The 22,881-nt window shown below is 38.8% G+C and overlaps 1 protein-coding gene across 3 annotated transcripts in view; it reads left to right on the forward strand.

Annotated features, from left to right (window-relative positions):
- The window catches only part of LOC148009226 (putative receptor-like serine/threonine-protein kinase At5g57670), a 51,380-nt gene extending 29,018 nt beyond the window's left edge, over nucleotides 1-22,362 (forward strand). Inside the window, exons 6-8 of one of the 3 annotated variants that reach the window (XR_015689862.1) lie at nucleotides 4,813-4,948; nucleotides 5,028-5,182; nucleotides 22,005-22,361. Coding sequence is in view for 2 of the 3 variants with exons in the window: in XM_087673676.1 (XP_087529802.1) it covers nucleotides 4,813-4,948; nucleotides 5,033-5,182; nucleotides 22,005-22,034 (316 nt within the window). In the remaining variant the exon portion in view is untranslated. Of the gene's footprint in view, nucleotides 1-4,812; nucleotides 4,949-5,027; nucleotides 5,183-22,004 lie in introns of all 3 variants that reach the window. The other 2 variants (XM_087673676.1, XM_087673675.1) reach the window with 2 other exon arrangements.
- The last annotated feature ends 519 nt before the right edge of the window (nucleotides 22,363-22,881 follow it).

Consider the following 22,881-nt stretch of genomic DNA (forward strand, 5'->3'; position numbering starts at 1 on the left):
AGCCACTGGGCTTTCTTTCAAGGAACCCTAGGGATAAGGTATTCCACTTGCATAAAGCTCTTTATGGGCTGAAGTAAGCGCCGCGGTCTTGGTTCCATAGGATGGATGAGTTCTTGCAGATTCAGAATACCATTCTATCCCTTATGACCCTAACTTATATGTTCGATCTACTGTAGAGATGGTTAGCTATATCCCGCTATACGTTGATGACTTACTCATCACAGGCTCAGATTTTGCTGCCATAGTGAAAATCAAGGCTAAGCTTAAAGCTACATTTGAGATGACAGACCTTTGTTTTGGAACAGTACACTCAGGATCAAACACGGCCAGTGGCCACACCTCTAGATCCTATTATCCACTTGTCGAAGGATATCCTAGGACAACCCTTCGATGAACATACCTATCGTTTTGTTATAGGAAAACTTCTTTGGTTAATTCACAGTAGGCTAGATTTAGCTTACTTAGTTAGTATACTCAGTCAGTATTTCACAACATCTAGAATGTCACATTGGATTGCATGTCTTCGTGTGTTGTGTTATTTGCGGTGTTCTTATTCTTATGGCCTGACATATCGTTTTGGTTTGTGTTTGCAGGGGTACACTGATTCTGATTGGGTAGGAGATCCTGATACTCGACGTTCCCATGGCGGCTATCTCTTTACCTTGGATACGGCTCCCGTTTCTTGGTCCAACCGTAAGCAAGAGACGGTGGCGGCTTCCACGGTCGAGGCTGAGTACTGGGTCTCTTCGATGACACCATAGAGCCCATCTATCTGAGGAGTTTACTGGCGGCGCTTCATTTTCCATGTCTCTCTCCCATAGTTGTCTACTACGACAACTAGAGTGCCATTGCCCTTGCGGGCAATCCGATTATCACACCACGGACACGGCATGTGGGAGTCCACTTCACTTTTCCAGATAGCAGGTTGAGCTAGTTACTATTCACCTAGAGTTTGTGCCATCATCATATAATTTTACAGATATCTTGACCAAAGCAATCAACCGGCCGGTTCTTTAGTACCTACTATCCAGGTTCGGCTTGGGTACACCCTCCCCTACTTCTTCAGCTTAATGGGGAGAGGATGCGTCCCTTTTGTTTTCCCTTTCAGTTTGAGAGGGGATGGCTTCTACTCTTGATAGTGACAGTGATGATGCTTATAATTTTTTTAGACATTACATTCATTTATTATTTTGTATTGTACATGGACATTTGTAACTTCATCAACACTGTCAGGATGACATGATTGTAAAAGGACACTTGGATAAGGAAATAATTCCCCTGCGAAGGGACTGTCCCAGTGGCACTATTGCATAGCATTTTGCATGAGCATGATATCTTGCATTCCCTTTTCATTACCCCATGCATTGGCATTTTGTTCATGTAAACATGCATTTGTGCGCATTTATCCATTTTCAGTCATTTGGAGTGGTCGACTCTAGGATCTACCCTATTCGTGGCATTGCACATGATAGTCTCCAAGGCAGTCTTTCCCAGCTTGCTTGCTTGCTTTGCTTGTCTTGCTTGCTTGATATATTTGCTATACACACATCTTAGCCATTTCTTCGTCATTGACACCCAGTAATGGTAGGGATAGTTGTAAAAATTACACGGCGTAACAAACAGAATCTGAGAAAGAGATAGAGATAGAGGGTACACAATAGATAAGAGGAGAATTAGAAAATTCTTTAGCTCCAAACAACTGATACAGAGATGGCTCTGTCCACCCATGCGCTTCCACAGTGAAGCTTAGATGGCGATCGAGACAGAAGATAGGTGAAGAGCTTAAGGCTAGCTGGAACAACTCTGACCGGGTGAAAGATAGATCGTCGATGGCTGTGAAGAGGTTTAGCTTTTATAGCTCGTGAAGTCGGTTAGGTCGGCATGACCGACCTACTATATGAGCCTCCATTAGTTGGCCAGGGAATATTCCAATGAATATTCTCTTTATCGTCGGCTGACCCCGCAACTCGATGTAATGTGCCTCGAGTTGCTACCAGCTTTACTACTCAATCCAACCCAAAGATTAGACCCACAATGGTCACCTTTTTGCCATTTGGTCACATAGACCTAATGTGATATATAAGTCAGGACTCAACCAATGTTCGGGCTCACATTTGGCTTCTTCTCATAATGGGGGCCTTACAACTTTGAGCACCATGGATCATTGGTGGCACCTTATGAGGGTGGGGTATTAAGCATATCTAACACCCCCCCTCAATGTCCACCCATAGGTGAACTATCTCCTCGGCCCAATGCCAAGTCTCTGAAGATGAACTTGAAGCAGATCCTTCGTAAGTGCTTTGGTGAAGATATCCGCTTCATTATCCTTTGTTGGACAGTAGACCAGTTCCACTATCCTATCCTCCATCAAATCACACATATAATGATACTGGATCTCTATATGTTTGGTGCGTGCATGAAACACTGGATTTTTGGCAATGGCGATGTAACTCTGATTGTCACATCTCAGCACAGTTGGTTCTTCATCCTGCACTCCCATATGCCATAGGATCCTTCTCAACCATACTGCTTCACATGCAGTAAAACAAGTTGCCTTGTACTCTGCTTCGGTAGAAGACAATGCCACTATTGGCTGCTTTTTACTAATCCAAGAGAAAATTCCTGAACCCAAAGAGAAACAATAACCAGAAACTGACTTTCTGGAATCACAGTCTCCTGCCCAATCTGAGTCACAATTTCCTACAAGAGAAGTTCCGGAACTGTATGTGATACCATAGTCAAGAGTTTCCTTTCAAGTATCTGAGCACCCAAATCCCAGCCTTCCAATGACTCTCATGAGGTTTGTTTGAGAACTTGCTCAAAACACCAACAATAAAAGTGATATCTGGTCTAGTATTACATAAGTAGATCAGACTGCGGATCATCCTCCTGTACCTCCCAATGTCTGCCAGTGCTGATGTATCTTCAATGGATAACTTTGCATTCACCTCCATAGGTATAGCTATCTCCTTGCACTTGGTCATGCCAAATGGCTTCAAGATCTCCCATGCATACTTCTTCTGAGAGATGAAGATCTTTCTTGGCTCTTGCCAAACTTCAATTCCCAAACAATAGTGCAGCAAGCCCAAGTCTGTCATTTCAAACTCAGAACTCAAAGCCTTTGAGTTTGGTTGATCATATCTTCATAGTCACTTGTAATAAGAAGGTCGTCAACATATAGAACAATCACTACAGACTTTTCACCATCCCTATAAACATACAAGTTGGCATCTGAGACACATCTTTTGAAGCTTAAGCTTAAAAAGAACTTATCTATCCGCTGGTACTATGCTCTAGGGGCTTGTTTCAGCCCATACAATGCCTTCTTGGGCTTACACACTTTGTTCTCAGAATGGGGGGCCTCAAACCCTGGTGGCTGAGCCACGTACACCTCCTTCTTGAGGTCACCATTTAAGAACGCTGACTTAACATCCATTTGGTAAACTAGCCACTGCTTGTGGGCGGCTACTGCAAGTACTGTGCGAATAGTAGTCATTCTGACAGTTGGGGCAAATGACTCTGGAAAATCAAACCCTTCAACCTGTGAAAATCCTTGTGCAACCAGTCTAGCTTTGTACTTTTCTAAGGTACCATCAACCTTGTACTTTACCTTCTAGAGCCACTTGGTGCCAATAACCTTCCGCTTTGCTGGCCGATCCACTAGCTTCCAAGTGTCATTCTTCATTATGCTGTCATACTCGGCTTGTATAGCTGCCTTCCATGCTGGATCTGCAAGTGCTTCTTCTAAGTCAGTTGGCTCCTTTACTTCTCTCATAATCTCAACCATCAAGGCCATATTGACTATGTGAGCAGAAGCCCTTCTTTGCTCCTCTATTCTTTGAGACCTCCTTGGTTTGTTTGCCTTCTTCTCAACAAATGTGGGCATAGGATTATTGTGGTCATAGAGCTGCTTCACCCAATGCGGCAATGGCTTTTCCAGTGGGGTGGTGTCAGGTTGGTGAACTTTTTCCTCATCATCTGAAGCCGATGCTTCCTCCTCCTTAAGGATAGGGATAGCTCTCGGGACAGGTTCATAGTGGACTACTTCTTCGCTTGATGATAAAGTGGAAGAACTTACCTTCTCCTCCTTCACTGCATGTAGTTGCTCCTTGAACACCACATCACCGCTCGCGATGATCTTCTTTGCCTCTTGGTCATATAATTGTAAGCCTTTTGCTCATCACTATAACCCAAGAAGATACATTTTCTGTTTTTTGGTTGTAACTTGTTTCTCTTATCATCTGGAATATGTGCATAACATTCACATCAAAAAATTCTGAAGTGTGAGACAGATGGTTTCTTACTAGTGTAAGCCTCATGAGGTGTTTTCACCGTTTCCAAAACTCCAGGCAACTATGATGGCATCTAGGTGAAATAGTATCCTTGTTTGAATTCAACTTCTTAAGGAGCTAGAAGTCTGGTCCCTCAACATACTCTTGATAATGCCAATTCATGATTCTTTGATACTGATGTTGATCTGGTTTTCAACTATTTTACATGCAATCTTTGTATCTTGTTGCCGCCCAAAAGCTCTAAGCCACTTCACTCCTGTCCGATCTATTCATGAATGTTTTAGCCATCCAATAAAACAGAAGCTGTCTTTGTGCTTTCAAATGTATCTGCTTTGTTTTGTTAGCAAGTTGTGTAACGACTTCTTCTGTACTGTTTTAAATTCCTTGGTGTGGTCTGTTACCTCTTTCATCCAACTCGATGGTATAGGTCTTTCTTTAAACATTTTCATATCTTAAAATGCACAGGTCTTTTTGCTAGACTTGTCAAAAATGTATACTTCTCATGTTGGAGTTTGTACAGGTACCTTGCTCCAGAATATTACATGCATGGTATTGTAGATGAAAAGACAGATGTGTATTCTTTTGGTGTACTTCTATTGGAACTAATTTCTGGACGGCGGCCTATAAATGATATTCAACAAAGTCTTGTTCTATGGGTATGCATGCATCAATGTTGGCAATTAAAGTTGAGAGTGTTTCTTCTGATGTGTCCACTCAACTGGTCTTTTTGCCCAGCACAGGCTAGGCCACACCTGGATTCAAGGAATTTGCAAGAGCTCGCTGATCCAGAACTGCGTAGTTCTTATGACTATCACCAAATGCATTGTATGATGATTACAGCAGAAATGTGTGTTCGACAATCACCGATTTCACGACCCTCAATGAGCAAGGTATCTCAAGGGTTTCACCCCACTTTATTTCTGATTAAAAAACAGGTACTGGTGAACCTGTAAACAGTCACATAAGCAACTGTCTTTCTCACACAGACACAGCACTCACGTCGAATAACAAAGTAGACAAGTTGAACTATTAACGTATATGCCATGAAGAGTAAAGCTGTAGTCTCTGGCCTTCCAAGATTTAACTATTTGCTTCCAAGATTGCATCCTGCTACCGCGATAGCTAGTAGGAAATATTAAGCATTTTAAAAGGCCTTGGCCATATGAGTCTGCAAGAGAATACATGTGGTTGCCGCTGGTTGTTACTCCAGCATACTCTAGGCCTATATAAGTATTATAATCTACTTTTATTTTCTGTCCAAGGAAATTCCATTCTATTCAGGATGTAGGTCATAATGTTTAACACCTTTTCAGTCACTTCAGTAACGAGTTCATATATTACAGTTATCAAAGAGATGGGACACCTATGAGATAGACATTTAGGAACCAATCCACCTAGCTTTCTCTCTGGAGATACTTGGTGCCACTGCTGAGACTGATTTATCATCAACAAGAGCAATGCATACCAGTTAGAGAACTTTCATGTGCCCAGGTAATTGACAGAATTTCTTAGTCCAAGCCCAGTAAAAGGGTGGATATCAGCCTCTAATATGCCCATAATTGCACCCAAGCATGAAGAATACCTTGATGGTGCAGGTGGTGATGCAAAGAAGCTGCAATAATGCTGACTCTATTGCCCATCATGCCATGCCAATATTCAAATACAAAGCTCAAGCCATAGAGGAATTTACATTTGAGTTATGTCCCAATTGTAGAGCCATTCTAGCTCACCCTCAAGCATTGGGCCAGCAACGATGACCAGGTCTCAGTTTCCAAGCCTCAAGAACTAGTGTCCGATACCACCAACTGGCACTCCTTAGCTTGTGCGGATCTATTCTATGGCAAGAGTCCAAGGGTGTGGAGTCATTTCTTGCAAGTTGCAACAAACCCCTAACCTTCTCATTTGAACTTTTCAACTTTGGATAGTGCCCATTAATAGTATTTGCCCAATTTCTAGCCTAAGTAGATGCCGTATCATAGGGGTAGGTCACAGGTGTCATGAGGACATGTATTTTTGAAACCTCACTTAATATGTGGATTAATTTTTAATCACATAGTTTAAGTAAATGTTGCACATGTGAGATGTAATTGAGATTAGAGTAAATTTATAAGCACGAGACTCGAGGAAATCAAGCGATGTCAAAGGTAAAAGTTGCTATAAGTTATGCCGCACCGGTACTTGGTAGTATTTGGTGCCAGTTGTTGGCCTAGGTTATTCATTTGGCCATAAGTGTCAGTTGGTGACACTAGAGAAGTTGTGTTTAATGGTACTTAACGCTGATGTGATGGTCAAAGATGGTGCAATGACACTCAAGAATAGAAGTTGCCTAGCCAATCTAATTATTAGCCAGCTAGATTATTTTTCAAGGCACCGAAATAATTATTAGATTAACTTTTAATATTTAAAGATTAAAAAATAAATTTTAATTATGGATAATATTGAAAAAACCATTTGGGAAGGTTCCCATTTGTCAAAAATGCTCATGCAAGATTAAAAAACGTCTTTAGAAGTTAGGGAGAGACATTTTTAGTGTATTCAGCCTACAAGAGAGAGAGATGAGATACTACTGGTCTGATTTGTAACCATTGGAGGACATTCTGAGGCAGCTAGGGGTAGGAGAAGATCAATCAACAGTAAATGACAGTATCTATAGGTTGTTGAGATAGGGCAACAACAATAAATAACAGATTTTCTTTAGTTCTTTGCATCTATAAGGTGTTGAAAAGGGGCATCAATAGTAAATGACATATTTTCTTCAGTTCTTCGCAAAGAAAGTATGAATTTTTTCTCTCCTTAGCATTCTTTCACATCTCCTAGTCTTTCTACAACCTTGGTCTAAAGTTTACAACATTGAGATCACCAGAGGTTGAGAAATTTCAGATTTGCTGTAAACTCTAATCTGCAACAACAACTAGGGTTTAGCAACAACCTTGGGAAGTGTGCCAAAAATTGGAAGCTTCAAGACTTCGATTCAATAGGGTTAAAGCTATTTTCAATCAAAATTAGGTGAAGGAACTAGCAAATCAATGAATTTGAGGCATTTTTCATCTCCATTAAAGCAGTTTTCGACGGCCAATTGATTGCACGAATCAAGAGGTAAATCAAATTGAAGACTTGTTGGTCATTTTGGATAGCAAAGGGAGTTGGAATAGTGAAAGAGATTGGAAGAATTCCATTGTACATCAACTTCTTCTTCAATTAAGTTAAATAAATACCCAAAGGAGTGCCCGTTTTGGGATCAATAGGGTATCCAATGTTCAAGATTATATGGTAAATTGTGCATCCAAGATTCTATGGTAAAATGTGCATTTTAGTTTTGTGAATTTGTTAATTGCTGTAAATAATGCTTAATCAAGTTATTTACCACCCTATCTGAGGAGGAAGGTTGGTTTAAGTAGGGCTTTCTAAACCTAGGGGGTGGAGATATACCTTTAGAGGATTGATGTGAAAAGAAGGTGAATCTTAATCCTGGGAAATGAATCCAATTGTTAGGCTTCCTTGATTGCTAACAAATTACCATAGTATCAATATCCCCTTGATGAGTTCTTACAATGCTACAGGCCTTCTTTGTGCTACTTTGTGGAGTTGTCCTTTGATCATCACAATACATGGCCTGATCTTGAGCACTCTTTGTGCTACCTTTGCAAGCGTAACATGTCCTCTATACCTCACAAGAACATTACATCTACTGATTGTAGCTCAATCTCCTTTCAGGCTTATGTCAAATGGTGTCTTTAAAGTAGTAATCAATCATTAGCCTACACTTAACAACAAGAAGTTAACATATTTTGCTTATAAAATCCAAGTAATCCCATTGTGTGAAGTGATATTTTCTCTTGAGGAGCTTTCTTTTGGAGTCATATATAGCAAGCATATCCATTCAAGTATGATAAACATAGTCTAATGGCATACTCGGTCGGTGTTTAGCTTACTAAAAACCCTCTAAAAAATACAAAATAAGTGTAGTATGCCTTTACCCATGATTCGTTAGGACATGGTTTGATGACACAGTGAACTAGTATATTTAGTGTGCATAATGGAACTAACTTATGTCAAGTTGAAGTCTTATGAGGGCATGAGGTAAACCAATTGGTATGTAAAAGATGTTAAAGTGGAGGGAATGTCAAGATGACTAGCTCAACATATGCAGACATTGATGATGGACAGCTTGGTTAGATAGGTCCACATATCTATACTTAGCACGTTAGTGGTCATTTTGATCCTCACATGGCCATTGACTTATCACTTATTATGTTTAGCTTGTTGCACCTATCTATAGCTGGCATAGTTATAGGGTCAGTCGATTAGTACCGTCAACTATGCACAATTTAACTTAGTAGGCCACTTTCCTTTATGTTGCACCTTATCTATACTTTATGTACATTGTATTGTGTGTGAAAGAAGAATGAAAAACCAGCAAGAAAATGTTTTGGCCTCCATCTCTCTTCTTTTGTTCTTATGTGAGTTCCCTCTCATGTATATGGTATGTGTTTGGCACAATAGCTCAAGCAAGTTTTCCCACCATACGATTCGAGACAGGAAAAAACTTGAAAGCTAGAGGTCGGGGGGAGGAGGGGAGTATAGTGGCATGTGGGTATATAATATATGGATAAGCAGTGCGATTGCTAAATCCCCACCATCCACCATTTACCCACAGTATACTAACTTAGTGAAACTAGTCTTTCTTCTTCGATAGGGTGGTAAAACCTAATCAAGCACTTAATTACAACAATTAATAATAGAGCATAAATTGAAATGCATGCATTACCTTAACAATCTTGGACAATAGACATATTGTTGGTCCCAAAATTGGTACCCTCTTTGTATTTTTTTAACTTCAATTGCCAATGGATAAATTAGAAGTCGAGATTTTGTGATCACCTTGGCAATCCAAAAGCCCCTTGTTGTATAAATGATCAACAAACAATTCAGGTCAATTGCCCCTTAATTTTTACACATAACTTGTAGAAATGGAATCACCAACTAGCTAAACGTTGCCCCAATTTACAATGGATGGCGTGACTTTTGAAATCCTTGTCAATACAACAAATTATAAGAGTTGATTTTAGAGTATGATGTCTTATCTTGTTAGCACATGTCTAAAGGTGGGTGGTAAACCCTATTTTTTGCAAAAAATTAGGGTTTATAGTAAAAATTCTCATGTTGTCCACCAAATCTACCTAAGATTTGTTGAGAATGATTGAGAAATGCTAGGATCTTTTGAGAATTGATTGGAGAAGGTGAGAGAAAGCCAAGATGAGAGAGAAATTTGATTTTCTTTGTGAGAAAATCTTAAAATCTTTCTATTGCCTACTCTAGCTTGCACTTAATATAGTTACCTATTGCCAGGCACCTCGTTGTTGCTAGCCCTTGAAAGGTATCTCCCTATTGTCCCTTGCTTGTAAGGCTTCCCCAAATGGCTGTCTTCTACAGCAAATTGCTTTTCTTTGATAAAAAAATGGACCAGTAGCTCTTTGTGTCTCTCTCTTAGGCAATAAACTAATTGGATGGCTAAGACCTAGCTCTCAAAAACATTTTCTCAGTTTGCATGGGCATCTTTGCCAAGTGGTAGCCTTCTAAACCCATTTTTTAGCATTATCTTGTCATTTGATTAATTTTTAAAATTAAATAATATTGACAATTGACCTTGCCCAAAATTAAATGTGCCCATTCATAATTAAATTAACTAGGCCATTTGCAACCTCAAGTGGTCCTCAACCTTTGTTTACCCTTAGAATGACATTAATTAATTAATCAATGATAGTCCCTAGTGTTAGCACTGATCCTTATTGGCCAAACAATTATCCTAGGGTAGAAAATGACACTAATTGACCACTAAAACCCAATTGGTATAACTTATTGTAACTTTTACCTTTGACACCCATTATATCCTTGAGATCCTTTGCATGTTACCATGAAATAACTGCCATGTGTATCACATGTGCTAACAACCTTGCACATTTGATTAATATCTTAATGAAATGTTATTGGCAAGATTAGAGCATCTCAAAATCTTACGTCCCCATGATAGATTTCACCCTTGAAATCCTTACAATTGTCCTCGATTGCAATGCATTGTGCCAAAGGAAAAGCATATTGCATTAGAATTTTCCTTTAGGCATTACAATCACATCTCCATTGTCGTCCGACCATGCCATATGCCCCAAACTTGCTGAAAATTTTCAACCAACATATAGATAACATAAAATTGAAAATCAGACCGGAAATGTTGCTAGAAACCCATTGAATGCATTCGTAATTCATGTTTCTTAACAGTCCTAACTATCAACCATAGAAAAACATTAATTCAACATAAGCCACAGTTGAAATTATCAATGTCATCCACTAACATGCTGCTATTCATGGAACCAACTGTAGACCATTGAAAATTGAGTATAAAGTGATTATGAATTAATCACTTGTGTTGATTTGAGAACTAATCACAAATTGCTACAAATGTGATCTCAAATTGATTAGTAATTAATGCAAAAACTGATCACAAAAGTGACCATAAATGGTTCTCAAATTGATAAAAAACTGAGCTAAAACTAATTCAAAATTTTTATCTCAAAACTGGGGCAAAAACTAATGCCAAATTGATCATACATGGATCCAAAAGTATAGTTTCAATGCGCGAGTGAAACTCATACTCATCTGCATACATCTCACAGTGATTAGTACACTGAGTAGTGACGTCATGGTAGATATATTATTATCAAAGTACCTTGGATACATGCTTAATACATTCGAGATCCACTACATATAAGAGCTTACTGGTGGAGTGAAAGGTGCTATCTCCCTCTTCCGCATCAGACAATGCTTTGGACCCCTACTCTACTAAGGCTAAATGCGTGAGAAGCAAAGTCGGTTCTATTTGAAAGGCATCTTGGTAAAGTTTCAACAATTGAGAATGGTCTGCTAAGTCATCCCCTTCTATCCACTTTGCATCTATTGGTGAAACAATGTTGAAGCTTTACCAAGAAGCATATGGAAACTTTACCTCTAACTTTACCTGCCTCAAACCTCCACTAGGTGGTAGGCCTTTCTTTCCCTTAAGCATTGCGATGCTTTATGCTTTCACATTGCTGTAATTTCTACTTAACTAATACGTCCAGTTGACTAGTCCCTCATGTGTACCTAACGTGATAGGAGCATTTATTTGCATACTTTGGACCAATGCATATGTGATTGTGAATGGGAATTTGCATACTACTAGCCATACCAAGATACATTTTTCCATACATTACATACATTACTAGTTGTATTGTTCCACTTATAGGCATTATCAGTTGCATTTTTCCTGCATGATGAACATTAATACCACAAGTCCCAAACACAGTGGGTTGCATATATACATTGCTAAACTTGCTACTTTGTATCTGAGTATCATGCCAACATTGTTATACATGGGGTTATGTATATTACCAGCCACACCCGAATACATTGGGTCTTGCACTCCACGCGTTGGTTACCGCATATGATAAGGAGCTATGCCATACATCCACGTATGCAGTCTCTAACCCATCATAGCATGGAAACTAGTGCCACCACCAAAGTAACTTGGTTGCCCCACAATTGCATGCATGTCATGCTATCCAAAAAACATTGGATTGGCACTACCAAGATGACCCTCATATGCATCATTTGCTTATGCTCACTACGCAACCAAGATGATCTCTTCCCTTAAGGGGTTCAAAAACGCATTAACTGAGGATCATTTGCTAACTGCACAGACATTTCAGCTATTGTCCACAGCTGATCTTTAAACTAGTTATTAAATTCCTCTTCATGTTGTTGGTTATCAACTTCTAAAGGCCTAGAAGGACCCACATAATGGTCTAAACCAACATTATTAGCTTGTTGTCCATGCTACAAGCCTTGTCCAAGATCAAGGATTACATTTTCCTTAACACTTTGTGAATTTTCATATTGGGAGGCATCATCCCTGCTTGATCCCATCTCACTATTTGAAGAAATTCTTGCTATAATACTTAGCTAAATATAATTTCAATAATAGAGCAAAAATTCTGACTTTTAATCAGGTATCTTGGACCCACCAATTCAAGGGATTTGATGGTATCCGGGCAATGGAACCATGAAACTAGCCTTCCTTCTTGGATAGGACAGTAAAACCTAATAAAACACTTAATTATAGCAATTACAAATTGAGGATAAACTGAAATACACACAACACCTTAACAATCTCGAACAATAGACATCTTATTGGCCCCAAAATTGGCACCTCTCTTGGTATTTCTTTAACTTTAATTGCCAATGGATCAATTATAAGCTGAGATTTTGCAATCTCCTTGGCTAATCCAAAAGCCCCTTGTTGTACAAACAACCTAGTAGGCAATTTGGGCTAATTTTCCCTTGATTTTTACCTAGGACTTGCACAAATGGAATCACCAACTGGCTAAATGCTATCCCAATTTACAATGGATGGCTTGGCATTTGAAATCCCTGTCAATACAACAAATCACAGGTGCTAATTTCAATGTACGATGCCTTATCTTGTCGGCACAGGTCTTGAGGTGGCTGCTAAACCCTATTTTTTGCAAAAATTTAGGATTTACAACAAAAATCCTCATGTTGTCCACCAAATTTGGTTGAGATTTGTTGAGAATGGCAAAAATTTACTAAGATATTTGAGAATTGATTGGAGGAGGTGAGAGAAAGCCAATATGAGAAAGAAATCTGTTTTTCTTCGTGAGAAAACCCTAAAATTTGTATGTCGCTTGCTCCAGTCTGCACATTTAATGTAATCACCTATTGCTAGACACCCCCAAAATGCTGTCACCTAACCAGCAATGATGTCGCCATCTTGTGGAAGGTCTCTTCTTGTTATCCCTTGCTTGCTGAGGCCTCCAAATGGCTGCCTTCTATAACAAACTATTGTCCTTTGATCATAAAATAGACCAACATCGACTCTCTCTCTCTCTCTCTCTCCCTGCGGCTCTAAACTAATTGAATGGTTGAGACCCAGCCCTTCAAAAACGTTTTCTTAGTTTACATGGGTATTTTTCCAAATGGCAGTCTTTTAAACCCATTTTTCACCATTATTTAGCTATTTAATTGAGTTATAAATTAAATAATCGTAAAAATTGATTTCAACCCTTTAGACCCTACCCAAAATTAAATGTGCCTATCCATAATTAAATTAGCTAGGCCATTTACAACCTAGAGTGGTCCCCAATCTCTATTAACCCTTAGAATGACATTAATTAATTAATAATTGCTAGTCCATAGTGTCACCATTGACACTTATAGGCACTATCCTAGGGTCAAACTTGACACAAATTGACCACTAAAACCTAGTTGGTATAACTTATTACAACTTTTACGTCTGATATGGCATTGCATCCTTAGAGTCCTTGGCATGCTATCATGAAATAACTACCATATTCATCATATGTGCTAAACAACCTTGCACATTTGGTTAATATCTTAATTAAATGTTATCATCAAGATTAGAGCATCTAAAAATTTCACGTCCTTGTGACACTCAAACCAAATTTGCTCCATCTAGTTCGTGTACTTCCTCATATTTTGAAGCCACATCTCCAATGTTAATTGATGAGAAAAGGGTTCATCTCAAAGAGGTTTTTTAGTCCAATATGTGGTGCAGTAGGATATCCATCATATCAACTAACACACCCTAGTGTGATGAAGGCAAAAATTGTCAAGCTCTAGCATTGACCCTATCTCATAGATAAGCTTGATCCCATGAACCACATTTAGCTTACTCCAAATTGTGTACCAGATATGCATAACAAGTGATCCATGTACTTGTTTGAGGAAAGTGTGTATTAGAGCCTGCCTTTACTTACAATTCCCTTAGGTAAATTCTTGGAGATTTATTAGAAAATGTTAGAAATCATGTTTTTCACACCTTGTCATCTCCTGCCTGTGAGCCTCAATATGAGTCAGATGAGGAATTTTGGAGCTTTGACAGGTCTGTCATGTGTTTTGATGGGAGAGGCTGCTCATTTTAGAGTGGCCATTTGGGTGCATTTCTTTGTTTGTCATATTCTAGTGTGTTTTCCATGGGTAGTTTTGCATTTCCCAGGCTGCCCACATTTGTCAGACATTGTCCTTGGTTGCCAGTCAGTTTTTTGGTGGCCATCTGGCAATTTCTAGGCATTTATTATGCCACAACTAGCATTAAATTCTAGTTGACCTACATTTATGGCATTTTCAGATTTCAGTAGGCTAGTTTAGGGGTTTTGTGGTTATTTATAGCCATTCCTCACTTGGTAGTCATTCATATATCATCATCTTCCCTTCTTCCTTGGCAAGTGCACACTCTGACTCTGTCATCTTCCTCTCTCTCCTGTGTTGCCGTCGTCATTAGCCCAATCTGGTGCCCTCATTGACATTATGGGCTACATGTAGGGACTAATCAATCCATCATCATTGTATTAGTATTCTTCTTCAGTCAGTGTAGTATTCTTCCCTCATCTTTTGCTTCCTCTCTCTCTCTCTCTCTCTCTCTCTCTCTCTCTCTCTGTGCTTCTCTCTGTGTTCTTGTTTCTCTTCCATTGCATACTCTCACATGGTATCAGAGCCTAAGTGAGGACATAGTCTGGAGATTTCTTGTAGAAGAGTAGGTTTTCATTGCGAAGGAGCACCCCAGATTTGCAAAATGCAGATTTTCAGCTTGTGTTTATTGCAATTATATCTCGAATAGGTGGTCCATTGCCGGTTTTTACCCTTAGAGGGCTAGGCAATAGTCTCTAGGGACCTAGCGATAGCTTTTTTGCATTAGGCAGCATCAACTTTTGCATTTTTTCCCAAATGCAAATTTGTGTTTTTTGCCGGTGTCTATTTCTTGGTGCAGACATTAGCATATTTTTGCAGGCAACAACTTTCTTAGCCTTGGCGACATTTTTTTGTGCAGGTGGTGACAAATTTTTCTCTGTTCAACGCAGCTTTCTGGGAGATTGTAGGTTGGAAGATGTCTTATTATGAGTTTTTTGCTAACTTAGAGGATGAGGTCTCCATACCTTTCTTTGAGCAATGGAGAGATTTTAATGCTAGTTCATGTGATGAATGGAGGTTTCCTAGCTTGTTTGTATGGGATCCCTCTTCTCCTTGTTCTCTCCATGTTTCACAAAAGGCCCGTTTTGCTAGCCTTCATATGCCATTCATGGCACCCTCGATATAGATGCCCATACTCCCTTCTTTGCCCAAAGAAGACTGGCTTGATGATTCCAAGTACTTGCTTTGGTAATGTAAAGTGGAGTGTATCCTTGATACCTTCGACCTTTGGGAGTTTGTTACCCACCCTATTCATCGTTTAGTGGAGGATCCCACCGTTGGATCCTCCATAGATCGTGCAGCCTTATGGGATCAACTCAACTCTAGAGCTTGATCTTTCCTCTTTATGAGCTTACATGATTTTCTCCTAGTGCATGTGCGCAAGCTGCGAAAAGTAGCGAAAGTGTGGATTAAGCTTGCTTCTTTGTACCATCAAAAGACATTTTCCTGCTAGATTACTTTGGAAAAGAAATTACAGATACTTGCTATTGGTAATTCTCCTTCCATGAAGGATCATATCAACATGTTGGAGGACATGAGGGATGAGCCTGCGTCCCTTGGTAGGATGATCTCTTTAGAGGATATGGCTGTGATTCTTTTGACTCAGTTGCCATTATCCTGGTTTGATTTCTTCTACACCAGACTTCTTGCATTGAGGACCCATGAGAAGTTTCTATGGGAGGAGCTTGCCCCGCTTGTTTTAGCGCGTCAAAGAGGTTGCTAATGTATCCACCTCCATTAAATCTTTTGTTGCAGATTTAGGAGGGGGAAGAAGAAGAAAGGGAAGTCAATGCTAAAATACATGAGAGTTCTTCAGGTTTTGACTTCAACTCAGAGAAGCCTAAATGCCCATACTATGGGAAGGGGACACATCTAGAGGAGAAATGTTGAAATAAGTATCCTCAACTTTTCCCACGAGTGAATGATGAGGGTAAAACATCTGAGTCTTCTATCTGTACTCGAGCAGTTAACCATGAGTCAATGTTCCTTCATATTGTTTGACTTGGAGGAGCCTTCTTTAGTGGTTGCCTCATCTTTTGAGAGGCCTTGGCTGGTTGATAGTGGAGCTTCTAGTCATATGATTCCACGAGGTGATTTGTTGTAGGATCTATGCCCTTCTGAGGGTTCAATCATTGTTGGTGACATTGTTTCAATGCCTATTTGTTGTGTTGGCACTTTGCCTTTATTTCCCGACCATGTGTTGAGCTCCCTTTCATACGCCCTTTATGTTTGGACTTGGGCTTTCCACTGCTCTCAGTTTATTACCTTACTAGGCTTGGTACTCGGGTTGTCTTCATTAAACATATCATTTGTATTGAGGATTCTTCTATAGGGGATGTTATTACAATAGGTTGGTAGGAGAGTGGACTTTACAGGCTCCATTCCCCTTCTCTTAGGCAGGCTTGTCCAAGGCACTTGTACATTGCTACACGTGTTCTTGCATATGCATGATTTTTTCCACAGGCTTGTTCCCATCTCCCACCCCCATCTAGTGGTTCCCTCGTATCTCGCATCCCTTTTAGAGGGGGACGATCCCAATGATGCGGTTGTGGATTTCCTAGCCCCTAGTGTTTCAGAGAGGGACTTCCTAAGATTGTGAGGAGCTTTTTGATCGACTGTTTTCATCAACAAACTTCATCAATATTGGCATTCCTCTTGCCACCTTAGGACCCTTTTCTTCCTTGGCCTTTCGCCACATCCAAGATCTGAGGGGGTGTTTAGACGGCATGTTTGTCACGCCTTGTCATATCCTGCATGTGAGACTGATTCCTGAGTCAGATAAGGTCTTTTGGAGCTTTGACAGGTTTGTCATGTGTTTTGATGGGGGAGGCTACTCATTTTAGATTGGCTATTTGGGTGCATTTCTTTTGTTTGTTAGGTTCCAATGTGTTTTCCATTGGTAGTTTTCGCATTTCCCTAGCTGCCCACATTTGTCAGACATTGTCCTTTCCAATAATACTCCTCTCTCTCTCTCTCTCTCTCTCTCTCTCTGTATATAGTCTTCAACTTTAGAGACATTTTTTATTTTAGTAGACTTTAGTCTTATATTAGGATACATTAATTTCATGTTATTTCACTTTAGCTTAGTAGTGATGAGATGACATTAGATACAAATATATTGGTTCTTGTCTTATGGACCATGTTGGCCTATTAATATATATTTCTTCTTCTTCTTCTCTCTCATACTAATACCATCACGGCTATATCTTGGTAAGACACTCCAAAACCTTGATCTTCGTTCATTGCGTGGCTCATTGCCTAATATTATTTTGCCTGTATTCTTTACAACATACTAATAGACCATGGGGTATAGGAGATAAGAGCCCTTAGGAAAACTTGATTTAAATGACCCTCTTGTAGAAAACCCCCTTCATTATTACTCTAACTTGGATGATGAGATTTTTTTGGCAAGCCAACATAGGGAGAGAGACCAAACCTGAAACAATTTCATAGAGCATGCCAATCTTATGAGGGATGATGATGATGTCTCGAGATCTTCTTCACATTGATATTATTGAAGGATTGAATCTTTAGTTGCATGTTCATTCTTTGTGGTTACTCTATTTTTATTTCCATGTTCATTTTTTGTAATTGCTCTATTCTTCTTCCATTTTTTATTGCCTTCCATTTTTAGTTGCATAACCGATGTCTTTTTTCTTTCTTTTCACTACTCTTTACCTTTTAATTGATTGATGTTCATATGGATTGAGGATTGAAGAGTCAAAGGAGAATGAAGTTCACCAAAATAAATGACAAGGGGGGGGGGGGGGGTGCTATAAATGTTGCAATTTGATAACATTGATCTCAATAATAAGCAAATAATCAATATATCATATTAAAATCAACACAATGTGTCATAAGACAATTGCTAGCTGAAAGGTCGTGATCATAGAGATTTAAGTACGTTGTTGATCATAAGAATTATGATAATAAAGTCCTAAAGTGAGGGTGTTGATCAATCTAGTGGAAGAAGCTACCCGATCATTGTAAAAGGCACACTGTGGGCCATTGAAAATAACTTGAAAATAGGAAGTTGCAATGGTTGAGATAGAAATGAGATTCTTTTTTATTCTTGGCATATAAAATACATCTTGCAATGCCATAAAACGTGCTAGAAACAATAGTAACATGCACATAACCATTACTTTCAATTGCATAAGAGACATTATGGGCACACATAATTGTGCCTCTCTAAGATACATGAGAAAGAGAAGTAAATTATTCTCTACATGAGTTGTTGTGCTTGGAAGCACTATTGTCAAAATGGTAAGTAAAGGCATCATCATAGATAGAGAAAAATTGATTATATATAGATGGATTGTACTGATATCGAATGAAGAATGTAAAATCCGTGTATTGAGTGAAGTTGAGGATCTCTTTAGTGACAATAAGACCAAATTGCTACTTTCTTTGGGGCAATCCAATACAAACATTCATTGATGTCATGTCTCAATTTTCTATTGTGATTGCACCTCTTTGGCCTTGAAGTAGTATATTTTTGGGTGTTTGAAGAGGATAGATGAACATGGAAAGAGGAGGGCTTCGAGATAGAACGAGTAGAGGAGGTATGACTAGCATGAGAGGTTGTTGGTTTGTGGCTAGTGCACTTGTTTCTTCCTTGAGTCTTGCCCTTTATATATGTTGGTAGAAAAATGTATGATCTCTCCCCATGCTAGCATTGTGGTTGAGACAGCTTTGTTATTCCTATAACAAAAGAGGCATTAGCTAGTCGAAGATATAGGTAACTTGGGTTCCCCTTAGTTACAAGCTTCAAAATGGTTCCCAAACCTTGATATGATTCATGTAAACCATTAAGAGTAATAAAAACAAGTTGATTATTTGATATCACTTCATTATTTTTAAGAGCTACCCTAAAATATCTTTAATGCTAGTGAGATATGCATCCATGTTACCTCAATCCATGCGAATGGCTTCTAGTTGCTTGTGGAGATAAGCAACTTGCGTTTCATTGTGCACTTGATATAAAGAAGTAAGTTGGTCTCATATTGCTTTGTTGTCTTGTACGACTTGATGTGGGGAATAATACCTCTTTTCATAGATAAAACAATGAGGGCACATGCTTGGGACAATCCCATATAATTTTTTCTTGAATGGGGATTGGAAAAAATCACGAGGGTTATCTCCGCATATCTGTGCTATTGCATCTCTATAAGAAATAGGCTTTGGGTTTTTTATAGTTCTACATTATCTTTGTGGTTGCTCCATCCCCTATCTTTCTTGTCTCTATCGTTGTTTCCTTTTCTCTCTAGCCATGTGTCTTGCTATCTGTCGCTCTTACATGGCAAGGGTCATCCCCCCTTATCTTGAAAGAGCTTGTTGAGGTTGAGTTATATTTGTCTTCTTTGATGTCTTGTATTAGCCTAACAAAATCCACATAAAATATTATGCTCAAGAACACACAACATATAATTAGGAATTTGGATCTAAGATTTTGAATTATGAATATCAATCATGTATTCACTAATTTCCATAAATCTAAATAGATAACATTAAGTGAAGAACAAAAAGGTAGAATATGGCAACAACCAATCATTCTCTCCTTGTTCATTCCCAATGATACATCAATGTTGAATATATTGCACCCTGATCTTAAAAGGTACAACTTTTAGTTCATACATCACATGAAATATATATAGGCCAAAATCAACTACAAGGTGGGGAACCATCCTATAGGTGATGCCTTGGGAAGCATGTATAGTAGATCATTTAAATCATATATCCCTAGTGCACTAGGGATGCCTAATTGGCCTATGTAAGGGAATCAAGTAATGGTAGGGACCAACTATGCTTATGGGTGTTGAGAACACCCCTTTAATGCTACACCTACAAAGGGTTTGTCCATTTGAATGACTCTTCCAAAAGTTTGGCCAATGTGAGCAATTGGAGGGATAAAATACTCATGAAGGCTCGAAAAATGAACCATGATAGTTGTGCCATAGCCAAGGATGGAGTAGTCCTTATTGTTGACCCACCTATCAAAGAATGCCACTAAAGTTCAAACATCTAGTAGGGTGGTGGCAAGCTCTACTGTAGACTTCTCTAGAGTGCTAAAGTTCACCCTCAAACACCCCTTCCCTAACAAGATTACTTTTGTAACCTTGGAAGGTGTGTGTGTATGTGTGAGTTGCATGTATCATATTCTTCGAGGAGTGTGTGATGGTGGTCAGTCACCTATCAGTTGGCATTCCAAATATGCCTCCCATGGCCACCACTTTCTCTCTGGTGTCTAGGTCTTCACCAAGGTGAAACCTAATTCGTGGAAAAGCATCGACATGTGATTGTGGGGGTTGCATTGGAGTCTTCAAGGAGGATATGGAGTGGTTACTATCTTGCGAATCAAGTTTTCTCTTTCGTCTTGCTATTATGAGGATCCTTGTGTTTCTGTCAGGTAGAGCCAGAGTGACTGAGGAGCACTACATTTGCCATTGCCTAGCATACTACAAGATCCAAGGTTGTTTCCATTGTTTATTGAAAGACGGATTTGGGCCACTATCTAGAGTCATGGATTTCAATAACCAACAATACCTTGGTCTCTTCCTTCTGGAGATACGACGGCTTTGGGGCTTGCTTCTTAGGAGTATGGTAGCCCTAGGACACCGAGGCCCCACCTAGAGACAACTTACAGATTTTAGAGACATAGGAGGTTTTAGCACAACTATAGCCTCAGTCATCTACACATACATGGGGGGTATTGATTGATTAAGCCATCCAACTTGGCTAATCCACACATTCCAAACCTTGACATAGGTGTCGACAACACTTCCATAGGTAGATACAAGAGGTTATTGCGTGGGCTAGAGATAGGCCCTCCACATCACCATGTGATTATATCAGCTAGAGCTCAATATTTGTCAACTAGATTTCTCCTTAGTTATCGTTCTTAGCCTTCTTGTACTATTTATTACATTTTCATTTACTGTTCTTTTCAGACAGTTGTACCATCATATAGATGATTGCAACTCATGGTCTCATAGGTCATTTTAGCCTTTTTTTTGCAGATGTTAATATGTCATTTCATTTCATTTCATTTCATTTCTCTCTCTGTCTAATGTGGCAGCCAATCCTTGGACCTTGTTTTCTTATAGTTTTTCTATCATTGTGTGTAATGCATATCTTGTTTTCATTCGGGGTGGGTGATCATATAATCCTAAGATGCAAAAGTCATGTCTATTTCTTCCAAGTTAGTTGAGCCTTAAACTTGTATGGGTCACTTGATTGAAGATTTGAACTTCATAGCACAAGGCAATCCAACCAACCAAGGGCATCGTCAAGAAGACAAAGTAGGTAGAGGGGTTTTGAGTTGAATGCACTTTGTGCTTTAATGTTACTTTCCTAAGTATTTTTTGTAGGTTGGATCACTAGTGCTAATTATCCTTAATGTGTTGGCATGATTCATTTGGATGTGGTAAAGGCATTTATAAGTGTTGATATTTCTAATTGACATTTCTACTAACAAATCTTGTTCTATTTGTACTACTTGGGATTCACATTTGACATTTTTCTCAAAGTTCACACTACATATAACACCACTTTGTACCTCGGATGAAAGTTAGAATACATGCTTTTATATCTATCTTAACATGAAGTTATTTTCTTTCATGCTGCTCTTATCCTTCCTTTTGTCATCCTTATTAAGATGCTTAATTTTAGGTGCTAGGATTGCTAACCAAGTACAAGTGAGAAGGGCTCGAAGATCAATAAAACTTTGGAGCCTATGACAAACCAAAGTATGAAGCAATACATGTGTTGCTACGATATAAATGATTGACCTTTGCAAAATTAGATGCAAGTTTTCATCTTAGATAATTCTCTACAATGAACATTTTTTATTGATTAAGATTCATGTGAAAACTCCACTATTCCTTTGAGCTACCATTCAATTTGAATATATGAGTTGGTACATGAATGAACATGAAATATTTGATACAACAAAGTTGGATACTACTTGTTGCATCACTTATAAATTTATTCATGTCTCTTAGGCATTTCTCTTTTGGAAGAAATATTTGGTACAACAAAGTTGGATACTACTTATTGCACCACTTATAAATTTATGCATGTCTCTTAGGCATTTCTCTTTTGGAAGAAATATTTGGTACAACAAAGTTGGATACTACTTGTTGCACCACTTATAAATTTATGCTTGTCTCTTAGGCATTTCTCTTTTGGAAGACATTAATAACACACATATAACATTACGTGCCCAAGTGCTAACCACTTCTGCCAACATTACTTCCCATTGCAAGACAATGAGTAACTAGAATTGTGTTTTGATTAAGGTCAACAAAAGGTAAATGCCAACAATTTCTCCAAATAATTAGAGTGCTCACATATCTCATCTATAATTTGATGTGTGCAATAAATTCATGGCAAATGTTTTAAGGTAAGTTCCAAGTGAAGTGACTATAATCAAAAACCACTACTTTGAACTATTAATCAGTGCACATGGATCTCATTTATAAAATAAGTCAATTTGGTGTGATATAGGTGATTCTTTGCAAATGTATTATGGTAAGACTCAAGTTAG

The sequence above is a fragment of the Lygodium microphyllum genome, unplaced genomic scaffold, assembly GCF_053477565.2.
Source record: "Lygodium microphyllum isolate KBCC unplaced genomic scaffold, Lygodium_microphyllum_v1.1.10 scaffold_32, whole genome shotgun sequence".
Taxonomy (NCBI): Eukaryota; Viridiplantae; Streptophyta; class Polypodiopsida; order Schizaeales; family Lygodiaceae; genus Lygodium; species Lygodium microphyllum.